This window comes from Rhineura floridana, chromosome 6, assembly GCF_030035675.1.
Source record: "Rhineura floridana isolate rRhiFlo1 chromosome 6, rRhiFlo1.hap2, whole genome shotgun sequence".
NCBI classification, from domain to species: domain Eukaryota; kingdom Metazoa; phylum Chordata; class Lepidosauria; order Squamata; family Rhineuridae; genus Rhineura; species Rhineura floridana.
In genome coordinates this window covers 5,034,991-5,053,335 of record NC_084485.1, presented here as the reverse complement: position 1 = coordinate 5,053,335, position 18,345 = coordinate 5,034,991, and the positions used below count along the sequence as shown (strand labels likewise).

General features: G+C 47.2%; 1 protein-coding gene across 4 annotated transcripts in view; it reads left to right on the top strand.

Moving 5' to 3' along the window:
• MYLK2 (myosin light chain kinase 2) overlaps nucleotides 1-18,345 on the top strand; it is a 53,869-nt gene that overhangs the window by 18,365 nt on the left and 17,159 nt on the right. For 3 of the 4 annotated variants that reach the window (XM_061630838.1, XM_061630836.1, XM_061630837.1), the window contains exons 2-3: nucleotides 4,169-4,576; nucleotides 9,149-9,525. In XM_061630838.1, the coding sequence (XP_061486822.1) occupies nucleotides 4,260-4,576; nucleotides 9,149-9,525 (694 nt within the window). In that variant the 5' untranslated portion in view covers nucleotides 4,169-4,259. The remainder of the gene's footprint in view (nucleotides 1-4,168; nucleotides 4,577-9,148; nucleotides 9,526-18,345) is intronic. The other variant, XM_061630839.1, reaches the window with a different exon arrangement.

The window sequence follows — 18,345 nt, the reverse complement described above, 5'->3', positions numbered from 1 at the left end:
TCTGCACCCAACCAGTGTTTACAAAAATGCATATTTTAGGGGCAAATGTGTATAAAAATGAACACATTAGTGAAAATAACATGCAAAAAGCATTATGACAAATTGCTTGCAAAAATGTGTACATTAGTCAAAACTACATAGAAAAATGTAGCACTAAAATGCTGAAGAATTTCCATGAGGATTTTTTTAAAAAAAATTGCAGATTGATGCAAAAATGTGGAGAACTGAATTTAAGATTGAAAAAAATGAGAAACTGTGATAATCAGAACTGACAGATCCTTCCATCCCTATTGACGAGTTTGTACTTAAATTCTTCTAGTAACACTGCATAGCAGCACAAAATGAAGTAACAGAATACAGAGCAGTCATATAATTAATACCAATAACAGTTACATATTTCATTGGTCCAGTCATGGAGAAGAACAAAAATAAAGTGCTAATCATGATATAAATCAGTGATGTATGGTTTGGTTCCAACTAGGGATGAGTACTAAAGGAATGATTCATCAAAGACAGGTGATCAATCAACTGATCACTAGTTGGTTCAAATCAGGAGTGTCTCTGACAATTGGGGACACTTGACAAGTGATCTGCTGCTGGACGAAGGACCAGGCGAGCTGGGTGCTTTCACCCTGGCGAACTCAAGTGGGGTACATGTCTGTCTTTGGCCACTGCCACTGTAGCTGCCCCAAGGAGTGGATGACGGGCCTGTTTAGCACCACGGCCCAGGCTTGCCTCTGTTGGCAGAGCCAACCTTGTGGTTGGTCTCTGTCCAGCCTGCAGCCATGCAGGTGTCTATTATGCAGAGCTTGGAAGATTACTTTTAAAAAGTAATAAATTACAGTTACAGTTACATAGCCCCCCAAAAGTAGTGATTGCCATTACAATTACTGCTCTGAAAGTAACTGCTTACTTTACTTTTACTTAAAAGTAATTGCTACAATTACATTTTAGTTACTTTTTTTTAAAAAATTGCCTACAATGTGCTGGCTTTGGCTGCTGCACATCTAAGTAGCCTAAAATAACATTAAAAATAAGCACACACACACACAAAGGGTAGTAAAAAATTTTTTTATCCATAAGATTAACAGAATGGTATAACAGAATCTCACATCCCCTCACCCCACCCCCAGCAATGACGATACCCTAACACACATATTTTTTGTATATATATATTCTCCAGCTCTTTTCTCCTTCCACTCCTGTCAATTTTTAAACAATTGTTTTCTCCACGCCATCTCGCTCTCCACCTCCTCCCTCGTTGCCTCTTAAGCACCCAAACAGCATGAAGGAAGAACAACGCTGCACAGAAGCACATGATTTTTATTCACAAATCAGAGGAGCAGAAAACTTTCCCTGCTCCCCCCCCCCAAGTAATGCACAAAAGTAATGCTGGAAACATTACAATTGCTCCTCAAAAGTAAGGAAGTTACTACTCGTTCTATTACCAGCAAAATGTAATGAAGTTACCCACTCGTTACTCAAAAAAGTAATGAATTACAAGTAATTCGTTACTTGTAACGAATTACTTCAAAGCTGTGCTACTATGGAGGGGGCCCCCCATAAGAAGACCCTACTGGGTGTCGCCAATGGCCCGTCTAGTCCAGATTCCGGTTCTCACAGTGGCCAGCCAGTTGCTCTTGGGAAGCCCGCAAGCAGGACCTGAGCGCAAGAGCACTCTTCCCTCCTGCGGTTTCCAGCAACTGGTTTTCAGAAGCAGACTGCCTCTGACTATGGTGGCAGAACACAGCCATCGTGGCCAGCAGCCACTGATGGCCTTCTCCTCCATGAATTTGTCTAATCCTCTCTTAAAGCTGTCCAAGTTGGCGGCCATCACTATCTCCTCCAGGAGTGAATTCCGTAGTTTAACTCTGTGCTGTGTGAAGAAGGACTTCCTTTTGTCTGTCCTGAATCTGCCAACACTCAGTTTCATTGCATGTCCACGAGTTCTAGTGATATGAGAGAGGGAGAAGAACTTTTCACTATCCACTTTCTCCATGCCGTGCAGAATTTTATACACTTCTATCATGTCGTCTCGTCTTTTATCCAAGAGTTCCAAATGTTGTAACTGTTGCTCATCAGGGAGTTGCTGCATCACCCTGATAATTTTGGTTGCCGTTTTCTGAATCTTTTCCAGCTCCACAACATTCTTTTTGAGATGAGGCAGCCAGAACTGTACACAGTATTCCAAATGCGGCTGCACCATAGATTTATATATCAGCAGTATGATATTGGCAGTTTTATTTTCAATACCTTTCCTAATGTTCCGTGGCATGGAATTTGTTTTTTTCACAGCTGCTGCACACTGGGTGGACATCTTCACTGAGGTGTCCACTATGACTGCCAGGTCTCGTTCTTGGTCAGTCACTGCCAGTTCAGACCCCATGAGTGCATATGTAACATTAAGATCTTTTGCTTAAATATGCATAACTTTACACAGATTTACACTGAATTGCATTTGCCATTTTACTGCCCATTCACTGAGATTGGAGAGGTCCTTTTGGAGCTCATTACAATCCCTTTTTATTTTAACAACCATGAACAATTTAGTATCATCAGCAAACTTGGCTGCCTCACTGCTCACCCCTAACTGTAGATCATTTACGAACAAGGTAAAAAGCAGAGGTCCCAAAACCAAACCTTGGGGGACTCCACTTTCTACAGCCCTCCACTGGGAGAACTGTTCCTTTATTCCTACTCTCTGATTCCTGCTGCTGATCCAATTCCTGATCCACAAGAGAACTTATCCTCTTATTTCGCTAAGCTTACTGAGGAGTTTTTGGTGAGGTACCTCACCAAAAGCTTTTGAAAACTGGATCACCTCTGTCAATATGCTTGTTGGCACTCTCAAAGAATTCTAACAGATTAGTGAGACAGGACTTTCCCTTGCAGAAGCCATGCTGGCTCTGCTTCAGTAAGGCTCCCTCTTCTATATGCTTGGTTAATTTATATTTAATAATAATTTCTAGCAGTTTTCCTGGGAAAGCTAACTGGCCTGTAATTTCTGGGATTTCCCCCCCCCCAACCCTTTTTAAAGATTGCTTTTACATTGTCCGATTTCCAGCGCTCAGGTATTGAGGCGGATCTGAGGAACAAGTTACATATTCATAGAAGATCGGCAATTTCACAGCTGAGTACTTTGAGAACGCTTGAATGGATACCATACGGATCCAGCAGTTTGTCAGTTTTTATTTTGTCTGTTGAGCCTAGAACGTCATCTCTTGTCACCACTATTTGCCTCAGTTCCTCAGACTCCCTTCCTGCAAAAGTTAGTTCAGGTTCAGGGATCTGCCCTATATCTTCCACTGTGAAGACAGATGCAAACAATTCATTTAGCTTCTCTGCAATCTCCTTATCCTGCTTTATTTATTTTATTTTATTTATAAATATATTTGTATACTGCTATTTTGTTAAAAACATAAAAGTGGTTTACAACAAATTTAAAAACACACACCATACAATAAAAACATTAAAAATCCAATAAAAACAAAGGTCGACTATTGCAAAAAGGCATCTTCTAAATTGCCTGCATAAGCCTGGTGTAACAGAAAGGTTTTCAGCAGGCGTTTACAAGTTAATTCAGAAGGTGCTTACTCTCGCACACCTTTGACTGCCTTGTCATCCAAGGGTCCAATTGCCTCCCTAGACGGTCTCCTGCTCTGAATGTATTTAAATATTTTTTGTTCTTGGTTTTTACGTTCTTAGCAACATGCTCCTCAAATTCTTTTTTAGCATCCCTTATTGTCTTCTTGCATTTCTTTTGCCAGAGTTTGTGCTCTTTTTTATTTTCCTCTTTCAGACAAGACTTCTTTGATTCTGCTTGTTAACCACGCTGGCATCCTCGTGGCCCTGGTAGTACTTTTCCTCATCTGCTGCATGCACTCCATTGAGCGTCTCATATTTATTTATTTATTATTTGATTTCTATCCTGCCCTTCCTCCCAGCAGGAGCCCAAGGCACCTTGGATAGCTTCTTGAAAGTTCAGGCTGAAATCCGGAGCAGATTTACTGCCTCACTGACATCGGAGCCACCAGTCTCCACTGCTACCCTTGTCACGTAGCACGATTTATTGTAGCTTCCAACAACTGTTGTCTGCTTTATTTTTGTTATTTGTGATTGGAGCAAGGGTCTGCTTTGGTGACTGGCCATTGTCTTTTGTCTTGTGCAGAAGCTCAGCTGAAGGCCAGGGGGAACCCCCAGTTTTGGAAACCTCTGCTTAACACCCAGCGGGCAAGGAAGCTCACCCAGAACAGCGGGCAATGGAGAAGGACGGAGGTTCTTGCAGCGCTCACGATACTGGAGGGGGAGAGGAAGCTCCAGTGATGGGCCTGGCAGAGCCGAAAGAAGGAGCAGAAGCCAGCCCAGAAGAGCCAAGCCAAACGGCGAAAGTGGAAGAGAGCCCAGGGGAGGCGACGGGAGTGGAAGGGAGCCACTGCCACCCTGACGAGCCCAGCCATGCTGTGGCAGGAGGAGGGAGCCCCAGCGAAGCAAACGGAGTGGACAAGAGCCCACAAAGCGCCCCAAAGAAGCAACTGCCCCTTCAGCAAAGCCTCAGCTGCCCAGGAATCCTGCACAGGTAACGTTTCTCTCCTGCCCAACCTTCTTGATATGAGAGACAGGCCCATAGCGCTGTATTCGCACTGTTCATTTGGGTGCTGATCATGGGAACCAGTGGGCAAACTGGGCACTCAGGAAGCTGCCTTATTCCCACCCAGACCCCTTTGACGCCTGAGATGTACATTTTTAGCAACCACCCTGTGTTTTGTGTGATGGGACTCTAGGTGGTTTCTAACTGTTTTTAATGATGTATTTCAAGCCAGTGTGATGTAATGGTTAAGGTGTTGGACTACAACCTGGGAGAACAGGGTTCGAATCCCCACACAGCCATGAAGTTCCCTGGGTGACCTTGGGCCAGTCACTGCCTCTCAGCCTCAGAGGAAGGCAATGGTAAACCCCCTCTGAATACCGCTTACCATGAAAACCCTATTCATAGGGTCAACATAAGTCGGGATTGACTTGAAGGCAGTCCATTTCCCTTTATTAACACTGTTGTTGCCCCGCCCTGGGACCTTTGGATCCCAGGGTGGGCAATAACTCTAAATCATCAACTAGCTCAGCCTTCTCTATACCGACTGGCAGTGGATTTCAGGCAGGCAGTGGGGAGGAGAGCCTGGCTGGCAGTCCAGATTCTGTGAGTTCAAATCCCTGCTTGTGTCTCCTGGGCGTCAAGGGCCAGCTAAAGATCACCTCCACGGTGAGTGGCTCAGGGATTACATGCCCTGCCACCTGCGCAGCCGTGGGCAAGCTGCATAGTCCCAAAGAGCCCAGGTGCCCCCCAGCTGGCAGTTGCGGACAAGGAAGGGGCTGGCTTGTGCAGCTGTGGCAAGCTGAGCAGGCCCTGGCCAGCTGGGGAGGACTAGCCTCAGAGGAAGGCAATGGGAAACTCCCTCTGAATACCGCTTACCATGAAAACACTATTCATAGGGTTGGCATAAATCAAGATTGACTGGAAGACAGGCCATTTCCATTTTCCCAGTCTCTCCCAGCCCTGCCTGGAGATGCTGCTGGTGGTCAAACCTGGGACCTTCCACATGCAAAGCAGTTTCACTGCCCCTGAGCCACAGCCCTGCCCCGTGGCCCACTGAGAATGGCCTGGGCTTTGAAGCTGAGCTGTGAGGTATAGGCTGCTTCCAGACAGGCAGCTCCTGGTGCCATCCAACCGCTTCTCTTTCATTGTAAACTATGAGCAGAAATGCCATTGACTTGCCACACCATCCGGCGAATTGCGCTTCTTATATGTGTACAATATGTTTCTGTCCACACCAGTGAGGATGGCATGGCTGCTGTGGGGAGAGGGGGGCAATTAAAGCTCAGGACACATTCACTAACTATAACCCTTGTGGTGAGTGCTGTTGTATGACCCCGGTTTTGTTTTTTTAATTAACCTTTTAGTTATCACTAAAAAAAACTTTTCTGGGTATTAGTTCTTTTTTTAATGAAAGCAGAAGTGTCCCCCCGCTGTCCCTCCCAGTAAGCAGCAGCGAATCCGCTGCCAGGAGGTCAGGTAAGCTCTCCCTCCCCATCCCGCCGGCCGCTACTGAATAAAAGAGAGCCACAAGGGAGATATAAGATGGCAATGATTTGATGATGGTGTTGTGTGGATGCCCTGTAAAAAGAGGAGGAAAGGAGCATGGCCGTTTCACACCAAATACCTAGTTGCTGCCCTGGGCTCCTGCTGGGAGGAAGGGCGGGATATAAATCAAATAATAGATCAAATAAATATATCAAATAAATAAGAACCCAGAGTCAGCCAGAACCACAAGCCCGGGTGGAAAGGTTTGGACAGGGCTACTTTGCAGAAAACAGAATTCCTACATGCACATCAGTTCAGCAGTTTGGTTGGATCCTGCATGTGGATCATACATCTCTGTCATTTGCTCTGCAGTAAATGTGCAGTATGCAAGCACTAGGAGGCTGAGGGCACCAGCTGTGGGTGGGCCACACTGCATGCACAGGTAGCAGGTTGCTCAGTAGTATGGCCAATGCTTTGCATGCAGCATGCCCAAGGTTCACCCCGAGAGCATCTCCAGGAACAACTGGCACAGGCCTGTCTGAAACCCTGGACAGCCGTTGACAGTCAGTGCAGAAGGCAAACAATCATGAGCCAGATGCTTTGGCAGAAGGCAGCATCTCATGTTCTGATGACCCATAGGGCACATGCAGCATGGTTCCGTGTGGCCCAGCTTCCCACACGGGAGTGACTTCCATGTGAGAATTTTGGCATGTATGGAAATACCCGTAGACATTTTGCTCGGAGGGACCAGGCCACCCTTCCAAGAAGCTTGCTTGTGATGCCGGGCTTGCCCTCATACTTTTTAACCTGCTGAAGTTGGAAGATTCAGGACAGACAAAAGGAAGTACTTCTTTACTCGGCGCATAGTTAAACTATGGAATTTGCTCCCACAAGATGCAGTAATGGCCACCAGCTTGGATGGCTTTAAAAGAAGATTAGACAAATTCATGGAGGACAGGGCTATCAATGGCTACTAGCCGTGATGGCTGTGCTCTGCCAGCCTAGTCAGAGGCAGTATGTTTCTGAAAACCAGTTGCCGGAAGCCTCAGGAGGGGAGAGTGTTCTTGCACTCGGATCCTGCTTGCGGGCTTCCCCCAGGCACCTGGTTGGCCATTGTGAGAACAGGATGCTGGACCAGATGGGCCACTGGCCTGATCCAGCAGGCTCTTCTTATGTTCTTATGAGGTAAAGAAGACATCTGAGCACATTTGCACGATGTATAATATAAGAACGCCTCCAGCGTCACCAATTATGCCGCCCGACAAGATCAGCCACTCAGGGCCTTCTCTCAGTCCCACCAACTAAAACAGCCAGGTTGGTGGGGACTAGAGAGAGGGCATTTTCAGTGGCGGCCCCCACTCTCTGGAACTCCCTCCCGTTCGATCTCCGCCATGCCCCTTCCCTGAATGTATTCCGCAAAGCCTTGAAGACCTGGCTTTTCAGACAGGCCTTTGGGACTTCCGGGGAGGGTTAATTTTCAGGACTAACTGCCTATTACTCTGAACTGTTATCATTCCTATTTATAGTTTCCTTGTTATATTGTATTTTATGTGTATTTTATTGTGCTGCATTTACTGCAACTGATTTGTACGTCGCCTAGAGCGGCCATCGGCCAGATAGGCGACACATAAATTAAATTATTATTATTATTATTATTATTATTATTATTATTATTATTATTATTATTATTATTATTATTAACTGGGTGTTAAGAGCCTAAGGAGGCCATCTGTTCCAGGATCCTGTGGTCAGCAGTGATGGCTAACTAGGCACCTCCAGGAAGCGCACAAGCAGAACGTAAAGGCATGAAGCCTCCCCCATTTGTCCATTAAGGTATCCTGCCTTAGTTCATGGAGGGTCCACCTAGCAAACATTTCTTTATTTTTACAAACATATACTGCCCTTCTCATACCAGGGAAGGGCTGTAGCTCAGTGGTAGAGCCTCTGCTCTGCATGGGGAAGGTCCCAAGTTCAATCCCTGAGGGCATCTCCAAAGCGTGCTGAGAGAGAATCCTGCATAAAATCCTGGGGAGCTACTGCTAGTCAGTGTGGACAGTACTGAGCCAGGCGGGCCAATGGTCTGACTCAGTATAAGGCAGCGTCCTGTGTTCCGATCCTCCCATTTCACGGTAGTGTTTGCCCCTTCCCAAGAAAACACAGGTTAAAACTTGCTCAGTTAAATTAGTGAAACCAATAGATATGCCTGGGGAAATTAAAGTGGTTTTTTGGCCTTGCACTTAAATGATAACAGTGTTGGCACCAGGAAAACATCTTTGGGCAGGGAATTCCAGAACCGGGGTGTGACAGTCAAGAAAGCCCCCACCCTTGTACGTAAAAAGCAATGGCTGTTGCGTTGTGCGGATCCATAAGATTCAGGGGGTTGGACTTGATGGCCTTATAGGCCCCTTCCAACTCAACTATTCTATGATTCTAAGAAAAACTCCAGAAGCCATAGTGGGGCAATACCTTCATTGTGAGTCGCACCAACCAAAATGTCACAAAAGTGTGGCAAGCTTCTGAGTTGTGTAGAACTCTTCGTCAGGCAAGATGTTACACAAAGCAGTGGGGGGGGAGAAGGACGAGGGGGCAAGGGAAGTACAGAACTTAGTCTGGATGTTGTAGGCATGGGGTCTCCTTGTAGACTCAGGTTGCTTCCAGACAACCTGTTTATACTAAACACTTGTCCTGATTTGTTTGCACAGTGGGGAGGTCATTGGCTGTTTATTGAGTAATCATTCTGATTTGTTTGCAAAGAGGATATACAGCATTGCATCAGGCAATTGTTATCCCACATTTCCCAGTGCATTTACCTGCCACATTCCTTACTGCAAAAAGTCTCGTTTCTGAGGGCGGTGGGGACGGTGGAACCGGGTTTGTTGTGGAAGAGCCCCAAATCAACTTTGATCGCATAGCCTTAATTTGCCCGAATGCGGATGAATCCCACCAGCAAAATAGTGTCAGTTTTGCAGCACCCCAGATGGAGATTGCAGGCTGAATACCACCAGTCGCTACTGTTTCTTACCCTGTTGAGATGTGATGTGTGTTGGAGATCTCAGTTGCGTGTCAATGTTTTAGCCAAGCAGATATTCCTGAGGAAGCTTCAGCTGTTCACGAAGAGCAGAAAGCTCAAGAGCCGGCTACTTCTACCCACAGAGCGGACTCACCACCTGGGGAAGCCAAGGAGGACCCTGACCTGGCTCAGACCCCAGCAGGAGAGCAACCAGACCCGGCTGATAAAGCAGAAAGGACCTTGGCAGAGCCTCTGCGTTTAAACCTTCCAGGGAGCACAACTGATGATGCTGGGGCCCCCTGGATCTCTTTGGAGCAGTCCTCCTTGGAAGAAAGCGAGAATGCAGCAACCCCTGAAGATGTTGGGACTCCCCCCGTAGAGACGCCAACCAGCCCCTACCTCACTCCGGACTTTGGCAAAGAGGACCCATCCCTGATCTTGGGTAAGGCCATTGAGGCCTCTGGCTTTGCGGATCTTCTCGGCGAGCCTTGTCCAGGCTAGAGCAGGGAATAGGAGCGAGGGGTGGGTGCTGGCTGGAGATCCATTCTGGGCACAGAGCAATGTTTTCCAAAATAAAGTAAGAAAGAGTGCACTTTTCATCCTTAAGACTGTGCAAATGGGCAATGCCTGGGCTTTATCTCTGGGACAGGATGGGTGGAAAGCAAGAGTAGGTGGTGCAATGGAAGCAAACAGGGACGTTTCCTTAATTGGTACTATAATATGTATCGTAATGCAGTGGTGACTGACGGCTCCATGTCAGTGGGGCAGTGGAATCTGCTCCAGGTTTTAGTCTGAACCCTCAAGGAGCTGTCTGTGGTGCTGATGCTTCTCATAGTTGAAACTAAAACACAAGCAGTGGCTGCCAGTATTAACATCAAGACTTTAAAACAGGACTCAGCCCAATAAAACCATAAATGACAACATAAAGCAACAGCACAATAAAGCGGCTCAGATAAAACCTTAATATTATGGAAAGCCCGTGGTAAACAAATAAGTCTTCAGTGCCTGCTTAGAAAGCTGTTAACGATGGATGCTGCAGTTGGATGGGCATTTAAAAAAAGATTTTACAATGCTTCAAGTCTCTTTCTACGCTGCTGTGATTGTTGTAATAAATGTATTTATTTATATATTAAAATAAAATTATTACATTTCTATTCCCCCCTTCCTGCCAGAAGGAGCCCAGAGCAGCAAAGGATAAAGCAGTAAAAAAATCTTAAAGACATCTTAAAAACAAAACAGTCTAAAAAATCTTTAAATTTATATACTGCTTCTGAGTAGTTTTTGCAAAGAATAAAAACCAGTTACACATACATTTCATTGAAAACATTCATAATTAAGATACACAATAAAAGAATCATATTTTAAAATCCTATAAAAACTGGGCGTGTTTAGCCTGGAGAAGAGAAGACAGAGGGGAGATACTATAGCACTCTTCAAGTACTTGAAAGGTTGCCACACAGAGGAGGGCCAGGATCTCTTCTCAATCGTCCCAGAGTGCAGGACGCAGAATAATGGGCTTAACATACAGGAAGCCAGATTTTGGCTGAACATCAGAAAAAACCTCCTGTTAGAGCCATACGACAATGAAACCAATGACGTGGGGAGGTGGTGGGCTCTCCCCGACACTGGAGGCCTTCAAGAGGCAGCTGGACAGCCACCTCTTGGGAATGCTTTGATTTGGATTCCTGCATTGAGCAGGGGGTTGGACTTGATGGCCTTACAGGCCCTGTCCAACTCTACGATTCTATGATTTTTAAACAAAAGAGTAATTAAAAGAGGAGACTCGGGTAAAGTCATGAAGGGAATGCCTGAGCCAACAAGTGCGACTTCCAAAAGCTGGTGCAATGCTTCAGCACCCTGTCTCAGTGCACTGAGAATTTGCCCCACGGACAGCCTCCCTTTGGCCCTTGGGCACCTGGTTGCCGACCACCACTGCTTTATAAGGTCCCCTGAGTAACCGGCGCTTTGGGCTGTGGTTTTGCAGAGAGTAGGACTAGAGATTCCAGGGCAAAGCAGCCTTTGCCCTCCACCCGGCTGCAACTGACATGCACTGCCGCCGTCCTCCTCTGGCATCCAGAGAGGAGCTCCTTTCCATATGATAGGCTGGCTGGCAGAGCAAGGGACCAGAGAGCAGCACATCAGGTGGTGTTGTGATCGTTCCACCAGCCATGATGGATGGGACAGCATGTTTTGTGACTGGGTGACCTTGCAATGAGGCTGGGAGGGAGGGAGAGGGAGATGTTTACAAGGCAATGCTGCGTGCGAGTGAGGGTAAACCAAAAGAAATGTGGGGAATGCAGCAAAGGAGGGGAGGGTGAGTAATGTGGGGGTGCTATATCTTGGGGTCATCAGGTTGGTTCTCTTCAGGGCTGAGCAGATGCCAGGCACCTGCAGTTTCCTTCTGCAAAAAGTAATGCTTTCCATTTTCACAGCTAAAAAACTAATGCTGAAAATCTCAAGTTCCTAGCCCTTATGAAAAGAAATGTTTGAGGGTGCATGTGGTGCAGGAGAGTTCAGGCAGGCAGTGTACTGTTTTCCCCTCCTTGTTTCTTCCCTATGGAGACCTCAGGAAGGCTGAATCCGAATCAGCATGATGTGCTGTGAGGTCCAGTGCCTTGGGAAAGGGCCATAGTTTAGTGGCAGAGAACAGATAAGAGCTGGACTGACTTCAAGCCTGCAGGTTCCACTGTGCTTTTTACTAGAGCCCCAAGGTCCACCAGTAAGTGCTAAATAGTGGCTTAGAAAAGATGACAGACATAGGCTTAGATCGCATCCACGCCATACATTTCAAGCCCATGGCTTCTCCCAAAAAATGTTGGGAAGGGTAGTTTGCTCCTCAGAGCTACAATTCCTGGCACCCTTAACAAACTTCAGTTCCCAAGATGCTTTGGGGGAAGCCATGCACTTGAAATGTATGGAGTGGATGTGAAGGAATTTGTTTTCAGTACCCGAACTGAGCTCACTGGCCTTTCACACATAAATTATACAGCCACAAGAGTGGCTGTATACTATAGTCAGCATGGATTTATTGCATTTTGCAATGTTAAATTGAAAATACCCCCCATGCCATTCTGATGCTTCCCATAAGCTCATTTCAAAACAAAACTTTTCAAAACGTATAGTCCTGAACTCAGAAACGCTTCCTTAACAACCCTCTAAATTTTCATGGTGATAATACACAACAGTCAGAGAGAATCGAGAGTTCAAAATGCAAAACAAGAGAAAAAAATCCATATCCCTGTTGGACTTTTTCTGTCAGTGGTCTCATAATTGGTTGAAATGAATTAAAAATCAGCCATGTTCACAGAGTACCTGTAATCCTATTACTGACCTTTCCCCCTACTCTGACTTTCATCTTCTGCAGTCTAAAAGTGATTTTTAATTAATGTAAGAAATTTTGCATTGAGCTCAATGATAAGGCTGGGCATGCTCACTAAGAACCAACTGTCAGTGTTCTAAAAGCCAGACTCACAGCTGCTGAGCTTGGCTAATCAGGGGGCCACACCCACACTAGCCCTTTATTTCACTTGAGACAGTCATGACTTCCCTCAGAGAATCCTGGGAAGTGTAGTTTGTGAAGGGTGCTGAGAGAAGGTAGCTCCTATTCCCCTGACAGGGCTCCAGCTGCCAGAGGGGTTGAACAGTCAGCCACTCTGATTGAAGCTCTGTGAGGGGAACAGGGCATCTCCTAGCAACTCTCAGCACCCTTCACTAACTACACTTCCCAAGATTCTTTGGGAGAAGCCATGACTGTCTAAAGTGAAATAAAGGTCTGGTGTGGATGTGTCTAGTGACAGCTTTGGTTTAAATTTGGGTAGGAGGCTACATGGGCCTGCTGTAGAATAAAAAGGTGGGGGAAACCCTGAAAAAGAATGATACTGTTCACAATGTTTCCCTTTTGGAAAGAAAAGGGACTTCTCCTCTGCCCAGTGCCCACTCATCCAATCTCCTCCTCCCCTTCCTGCCCTCCTCCTCCCCTCCCTGCCCTCCTCCTCCCCTCCCTGCCCTCCTCCTCCCCTTCCTCTCCCCTCCCTGCCCCTCCTCCAGGTCAGTTTCACCTATCCTAAGTGTGACTGCACAGGACTAAATCCCACTGAACTCAATACACATGCAAATGATGAAATCTGCCCAGGGCCGGATTAAGCTGAGGAGGGCCCCTTCTCCTCTTAGGCAATATTTTTCTCAAACCCTTTACCCTGCGATCGGCAGAAACAGTCGCAGGAGGGATCTCAGGACAGGAGCTTCTGAGCCGCCCGCTGTCCTGTCAAATCCCATCCCATCCCCCTGCTTCACCTACCTTTCTGCTTTTTTTGCGGCTGCACGCACTGCATGCGCAGGTTTGCCATCAATCAAGATGGCGGCCGAGGTTTCCCTAAGGGGCTGAAGCCTCTGCCGCCATCTTGGTTGATGGCGGCAATGCATGCTTGTAGCATGCATGTGTGCCATCAACCAAGATGGCGGCAGAGGCTTCAGCCCCTTAGGGAAACCTCGCCTGCCATCTTGATTGATGGCAAACCTCAAAAAACAGTGGAGGAAAAGGTAAGTGAAGTGGGGGGATTTTTTTTAGCTTATGCACGGGCCCCCAAGAGCTCCGGGCCCCTAGGCTTCAGCCTACTAAGCCTAATGGATAATCCGGCCCTGAATCTGCCCTCCCTTCCTCCTCCCTCCTATCCTTTTCCTCTTGCCCCTTCATTCCCTCTTCCTTCACCCCTTCCTCTCCCCATCACCATATGCTCAGAGGCACGTTACCAAATTCTTCCAAGCTACACAGGAAGTGGATTGGACTGTGAAAGAGCAACCCAAATTGTGTTTGCATTTTTACAGTTTTGTAGGTCAGGTCTCCTGCTCCCCTGGTGCATTCACTATAGCTGCCCAATTCCCCGCTTTTTAAAGTTTGATAGAAATACCTGTGGACTATAGGTATGTTCTTAAATCACAAGGTTTTTTGCCTATTAGTGAATCCATTCCTTATTTCTCCCCAAACTTTGTTTCAGCAGCCAACTTTGGGGTGGGGGCTGAGAGGGAAGCTGTTGCTATTGTTTAAAAAGCTGGGAGTTTAAAATCCTTGGTGATATAGCATGACCCAGACATGACCCAGACATGGCGGCTGGGGGCTCCATGTCAGTGGGGCAATGGAATCCACTCTGGGTTTTAGTGTGAGTTTTCAAGGAAGGAGGATGCCACAGTGGAAGGGCAGGAACAGATGCCTCCTACCCTGGTGTGCAGCAGCGGCAGGCAGCTGGGCAGGACCATTTACCAGAACTCATATCACTGCAGCTTGCCGGGAGGAAGACAAGTCAGGCGGCGGTGACAGCAAGGTTGGCACGATGCAAATGCACTAGCAGAGCCAATTCAGCATTGCCAGCTGGTGGCTCCATATCACCGGGGCAGTGGTTCTGACTAAAACCCGGAGCAGATTCTTCCGCCCTGCTGACATGGAGCTACCAGCTGGCACTGACCCTGAGATCTACCCGATCTACCTTCTGCCCACCCCTGGGGTAGAGAACACTGAGCAAGATGGAGCAATGGTCTGATTTGGTATAAGACAACCTCCTGTGGTCTTTCGACACCATCAGCAGCTGATAGCTCTGAGGACAGCAATATCCTCCACCTCTCATGCTTATAACCTGGGCTCCCTTTCAGAGGAAGGGTGAGATATAAATGTAATAAATAAATACTAGGATAACCAGGGCTGTGCAGCTGCACAAGTGTCTGGTAGATAACCTAGTACACTTGACTCCTTTTTTAAAGAAAGGTTCTAGCCCTCATGATGACAATGATAGCTGTGGAAGCATGTTGGCCATGTCTCTGGCAGAATCTCATTGGAGTGTATGGAAGTGGTGCCATTTTTGTTAGATAAGTACCAGCACTAACATTTTTGTTAGATAAGTACCAACATCAGAAATATAGAGGATGTTTTGCTTAGGGTTTGACAAGCTTGCAGCTGCAGCGGACTTCTCCCACAGAGAGATGCTTACTGGGCTGCCTCGTGTATTAATTTTTCTTCCTGCCTGGTTGTCACCCACGCCCCAGCATCTGGACACTAAAGCATGTGTGCTGTCTGTTGGGCAGCATCCATTGTTTTGAGGAACTTAGGAAGCGGCCACATATAGGGTCAGACCATTGCTCCATCAAGCCCAGTAATGTCTACACTGACTAGTAGAAGTCCTTCAGACTGTTAGAGGGGGATTTACCCCAGGCCTTCCTGGAGATGCTGGGGACTGAGCCTGGGGCATTCTGCAGGCAAAGGCCATGCTCTGCCGCTGAGCTCCGTCCCGTCCCCTGATGTGCACCTGTATTCCACCCCTTGGGCTAGCTTGGGGAAGAGAGCAGTTTTCATAGAATCATAGAATAGTAGAGTTGGAAGGGGCCTAGAAGGCCATCGAGTCCAACCCCCTGCTCCATGCAGGAATCCAAATCAAAGCATTCCCAACAGATGGCTGTCCAGCTGCCTCTTGAATGCCTCCGGTCTGAGAGCCCACTACCCCTCTAGGCAATTGGTTCCATTGTCATATGACTCTAACAGTTACAAAGTTTTTTCTGACGTTCAAAATTTGGCTTCCTGCAACTTGAGCCCATTATTCCATGTTCTGCACTCTGGGACAATGGAGAAGACATCCCGGCCCTCCTCTGTGTGGCAACCTTTCATGTACTTGAAGAGTGCTATAGTATCTCCTCTCTGTCTTCTCTTCTCAAGGCTAAACATGCCCAGTTTTTATAGGATTTTAAAATATGATTCTTTTATTGTGTATCTTAATTATCCAGTTCTTTCAGTCTCTCCTCATTTGCCTTTGTTTCCAGTCCCCTGATCATCCTTATTGCCCTCCTCTGAACCTGTTCCAGTTTGTCTGCATCCTTCTTGAAGTGCGGAGACCATAAACTGGACACAGTACACAAGATGAGGCCTAACCAGTGCTGAATAGAGGGGAACTAATACTTCATGGAAACTATACTTCCGTTAATGCAGCCTAATACAGCATTTGCCTTTTTTGCAGCCACATTGCACTGTTGGCTCATATTCAGCTTGTGATCAACGACAATTCCAAGATCCTTCTCACATGTCGTACTGCTGAGCCAAATATCCCCCATCTTATAACTGTGCATTTGGTTTCTTTTTCCTAAGTGTAGAACTTTGCATTTATCCCTGTTGACTTTCATTCCGACAGAAAACAGGAGGAGGGAGGGCTAAACCCACCGCTGCACTCTGAACAAATTCGCAACCTCCTGCAGGTGCACTAGGGGAGGGGAAAAAAGCCATGCAGCTATGGGGAAAATCCTGGGGGTGCCTGCTTCTGCTGTGTAAACCTCTTGGGGACAGAGCAACTCCCTGTCCTTTGAGCTTTATCCACTGCTGAACAGACAAATGGGAGTGCTAATCTCTGGCAGTGATGATGGCGCACAGGATTAGGGCAGAGAGAAGATTAGGATTAACTCCATGTGTGGGGCTGCTGCACAGGGTTTGAGTGTGTGCAGGGAAGAGTGGCAGAGAGGGCAAAAGGTGAATTTGCCTAGGAGCATTAAGAAGACCCAGGGCACAACCTAGTGGGAAGTGCTCCTGCATGAGCCCATTGTGAACTCAAAAGGACATGCGCAAGAGTGCTCTTGCGCATCGGTCTCTAGTGTTGACTCTAGATTTTGGAGGGCCCTTAGAGAACAGACCTTGGGGGGGCGGGCTTCTTTAGAGAGGTTTCTTCCTCACTGCAGTAGGTCCTCTTCTCAGTGGGCCCCTTGCTGAGATATCGCCATCTCTGTTTGTCTCCTGTTCATTTCAATGGGGCTGTTACAGGAGCATTTCCCACTAGGGTGTGCTCAGGTGACGGCGCCACAATATCCTCAACCAGCCAATGCATACAAGGTGGTTGGTGGCAGGCTCAGGACAGTCAAAAGGAAGGACTTCTTCCTGAACATCTAAAGAAAGTAAGAACATAAGAAGACTGGCTGCTGGATCAGGCCAAAAGGGGCTCATCTAGGCCAGCATCTTGTTCTCACAGTGGCCAACCAGATGCCCATGGGAAGCCCGCAAGCAGGACCTGAGTGCAAGAGCCACTCTCCCCTCTCCGGTGGTTTCTACAAACTGGTACTCAGAAGCATACTGTCTCCAACTGTGCAGGCAGAGCATGGCCATCATAGCTAGTAGCCTTATTCTGCATGATTTGTGCAACCCTGTTTTAAAGCCATCCAAGTTGGCAACCCTCGCTGCCTCTCATGGGAGCGAATTCCATGGTTTAACTATGCGCTGTGTAAAGAAATACTTTCTTTTGTCTGTTCCGAATCTCCCAACATTCAACTTGGTTGGATGTCCGCGAGTTCTAGGGTTCTGAGAGAAAGAGAAAAGCGTTCCTCTCTATCCACTTGCTTTGACTAATGGGCTCTACTCCTCGCCAGTCCTGTCGGAGAGTTGCGATGCTGGGAACGGAGAGTTCTGAGTGGGCTTATGTGCGTGTGTTTGAATCCTCGCTAAAGATTCTACCTTCCCTGCAAATTAGTCAGGCAGAGACTTTAAGCTTCAAAATGAGAAATAACTACTTTATTCTGGAAGTACATGCTTGATAGGAAAGAGTCCTATATCTAGCTAACTAGCTAAGTTGGAGCAGCAAACACTGAGCCCAGTGCTTGCCCTCAAGCTTTGGAGGAGAGGGAGAGACAAAGGAATATGTCTGTTCCTCTCTCAAGAGAAAGAAGAAGACTGGGAAGGAGGAAAGGAACTGGGATCAACATCCTCTGCTTATCAGTCTAGCAGGAAGGAAGAGACAGCAGGAGATCAAAGGACAGGTATAGCCTAGCAACCAAGAGGTCTCCTCTCTAGCTACCCTTTTTAACCCCATGCAGCCTCAACCCACAAGTTGGAGTTGAACCTCATACATTCCAAGAAGTCCTACGATTTGCTCTGGGATAATCCACCATTTCCTCGGCTACAGCAGACAACTTAGCCCTGTTCGTTTCATCACCCCCAAATCAAAACTTGCAGCGCTCTTCACAAGCACAACTTGGTCCCCATGCAGATTAAATGGGGCCAGGACATTTTGCTGTCTGAGGCGAAGTGCAGGATGCCGCTCTCCTATTGCACACATAGAATCCACCTGGACTGGCGCTTCAATCCTGCTTCAAGACTGGCGACATCTGGGGGGCAAAGGCTTCGCTTGGTAGGTGCAGGGCAGGCTTAGGGAAATGAGGAGGAGCTTCTGCCCCCTCTGCCATTTGCCACTTAAGGTGGCTGCCCCACGCTACCTCATAGGAGGGCCCACCCTGAGCAAACTCCATT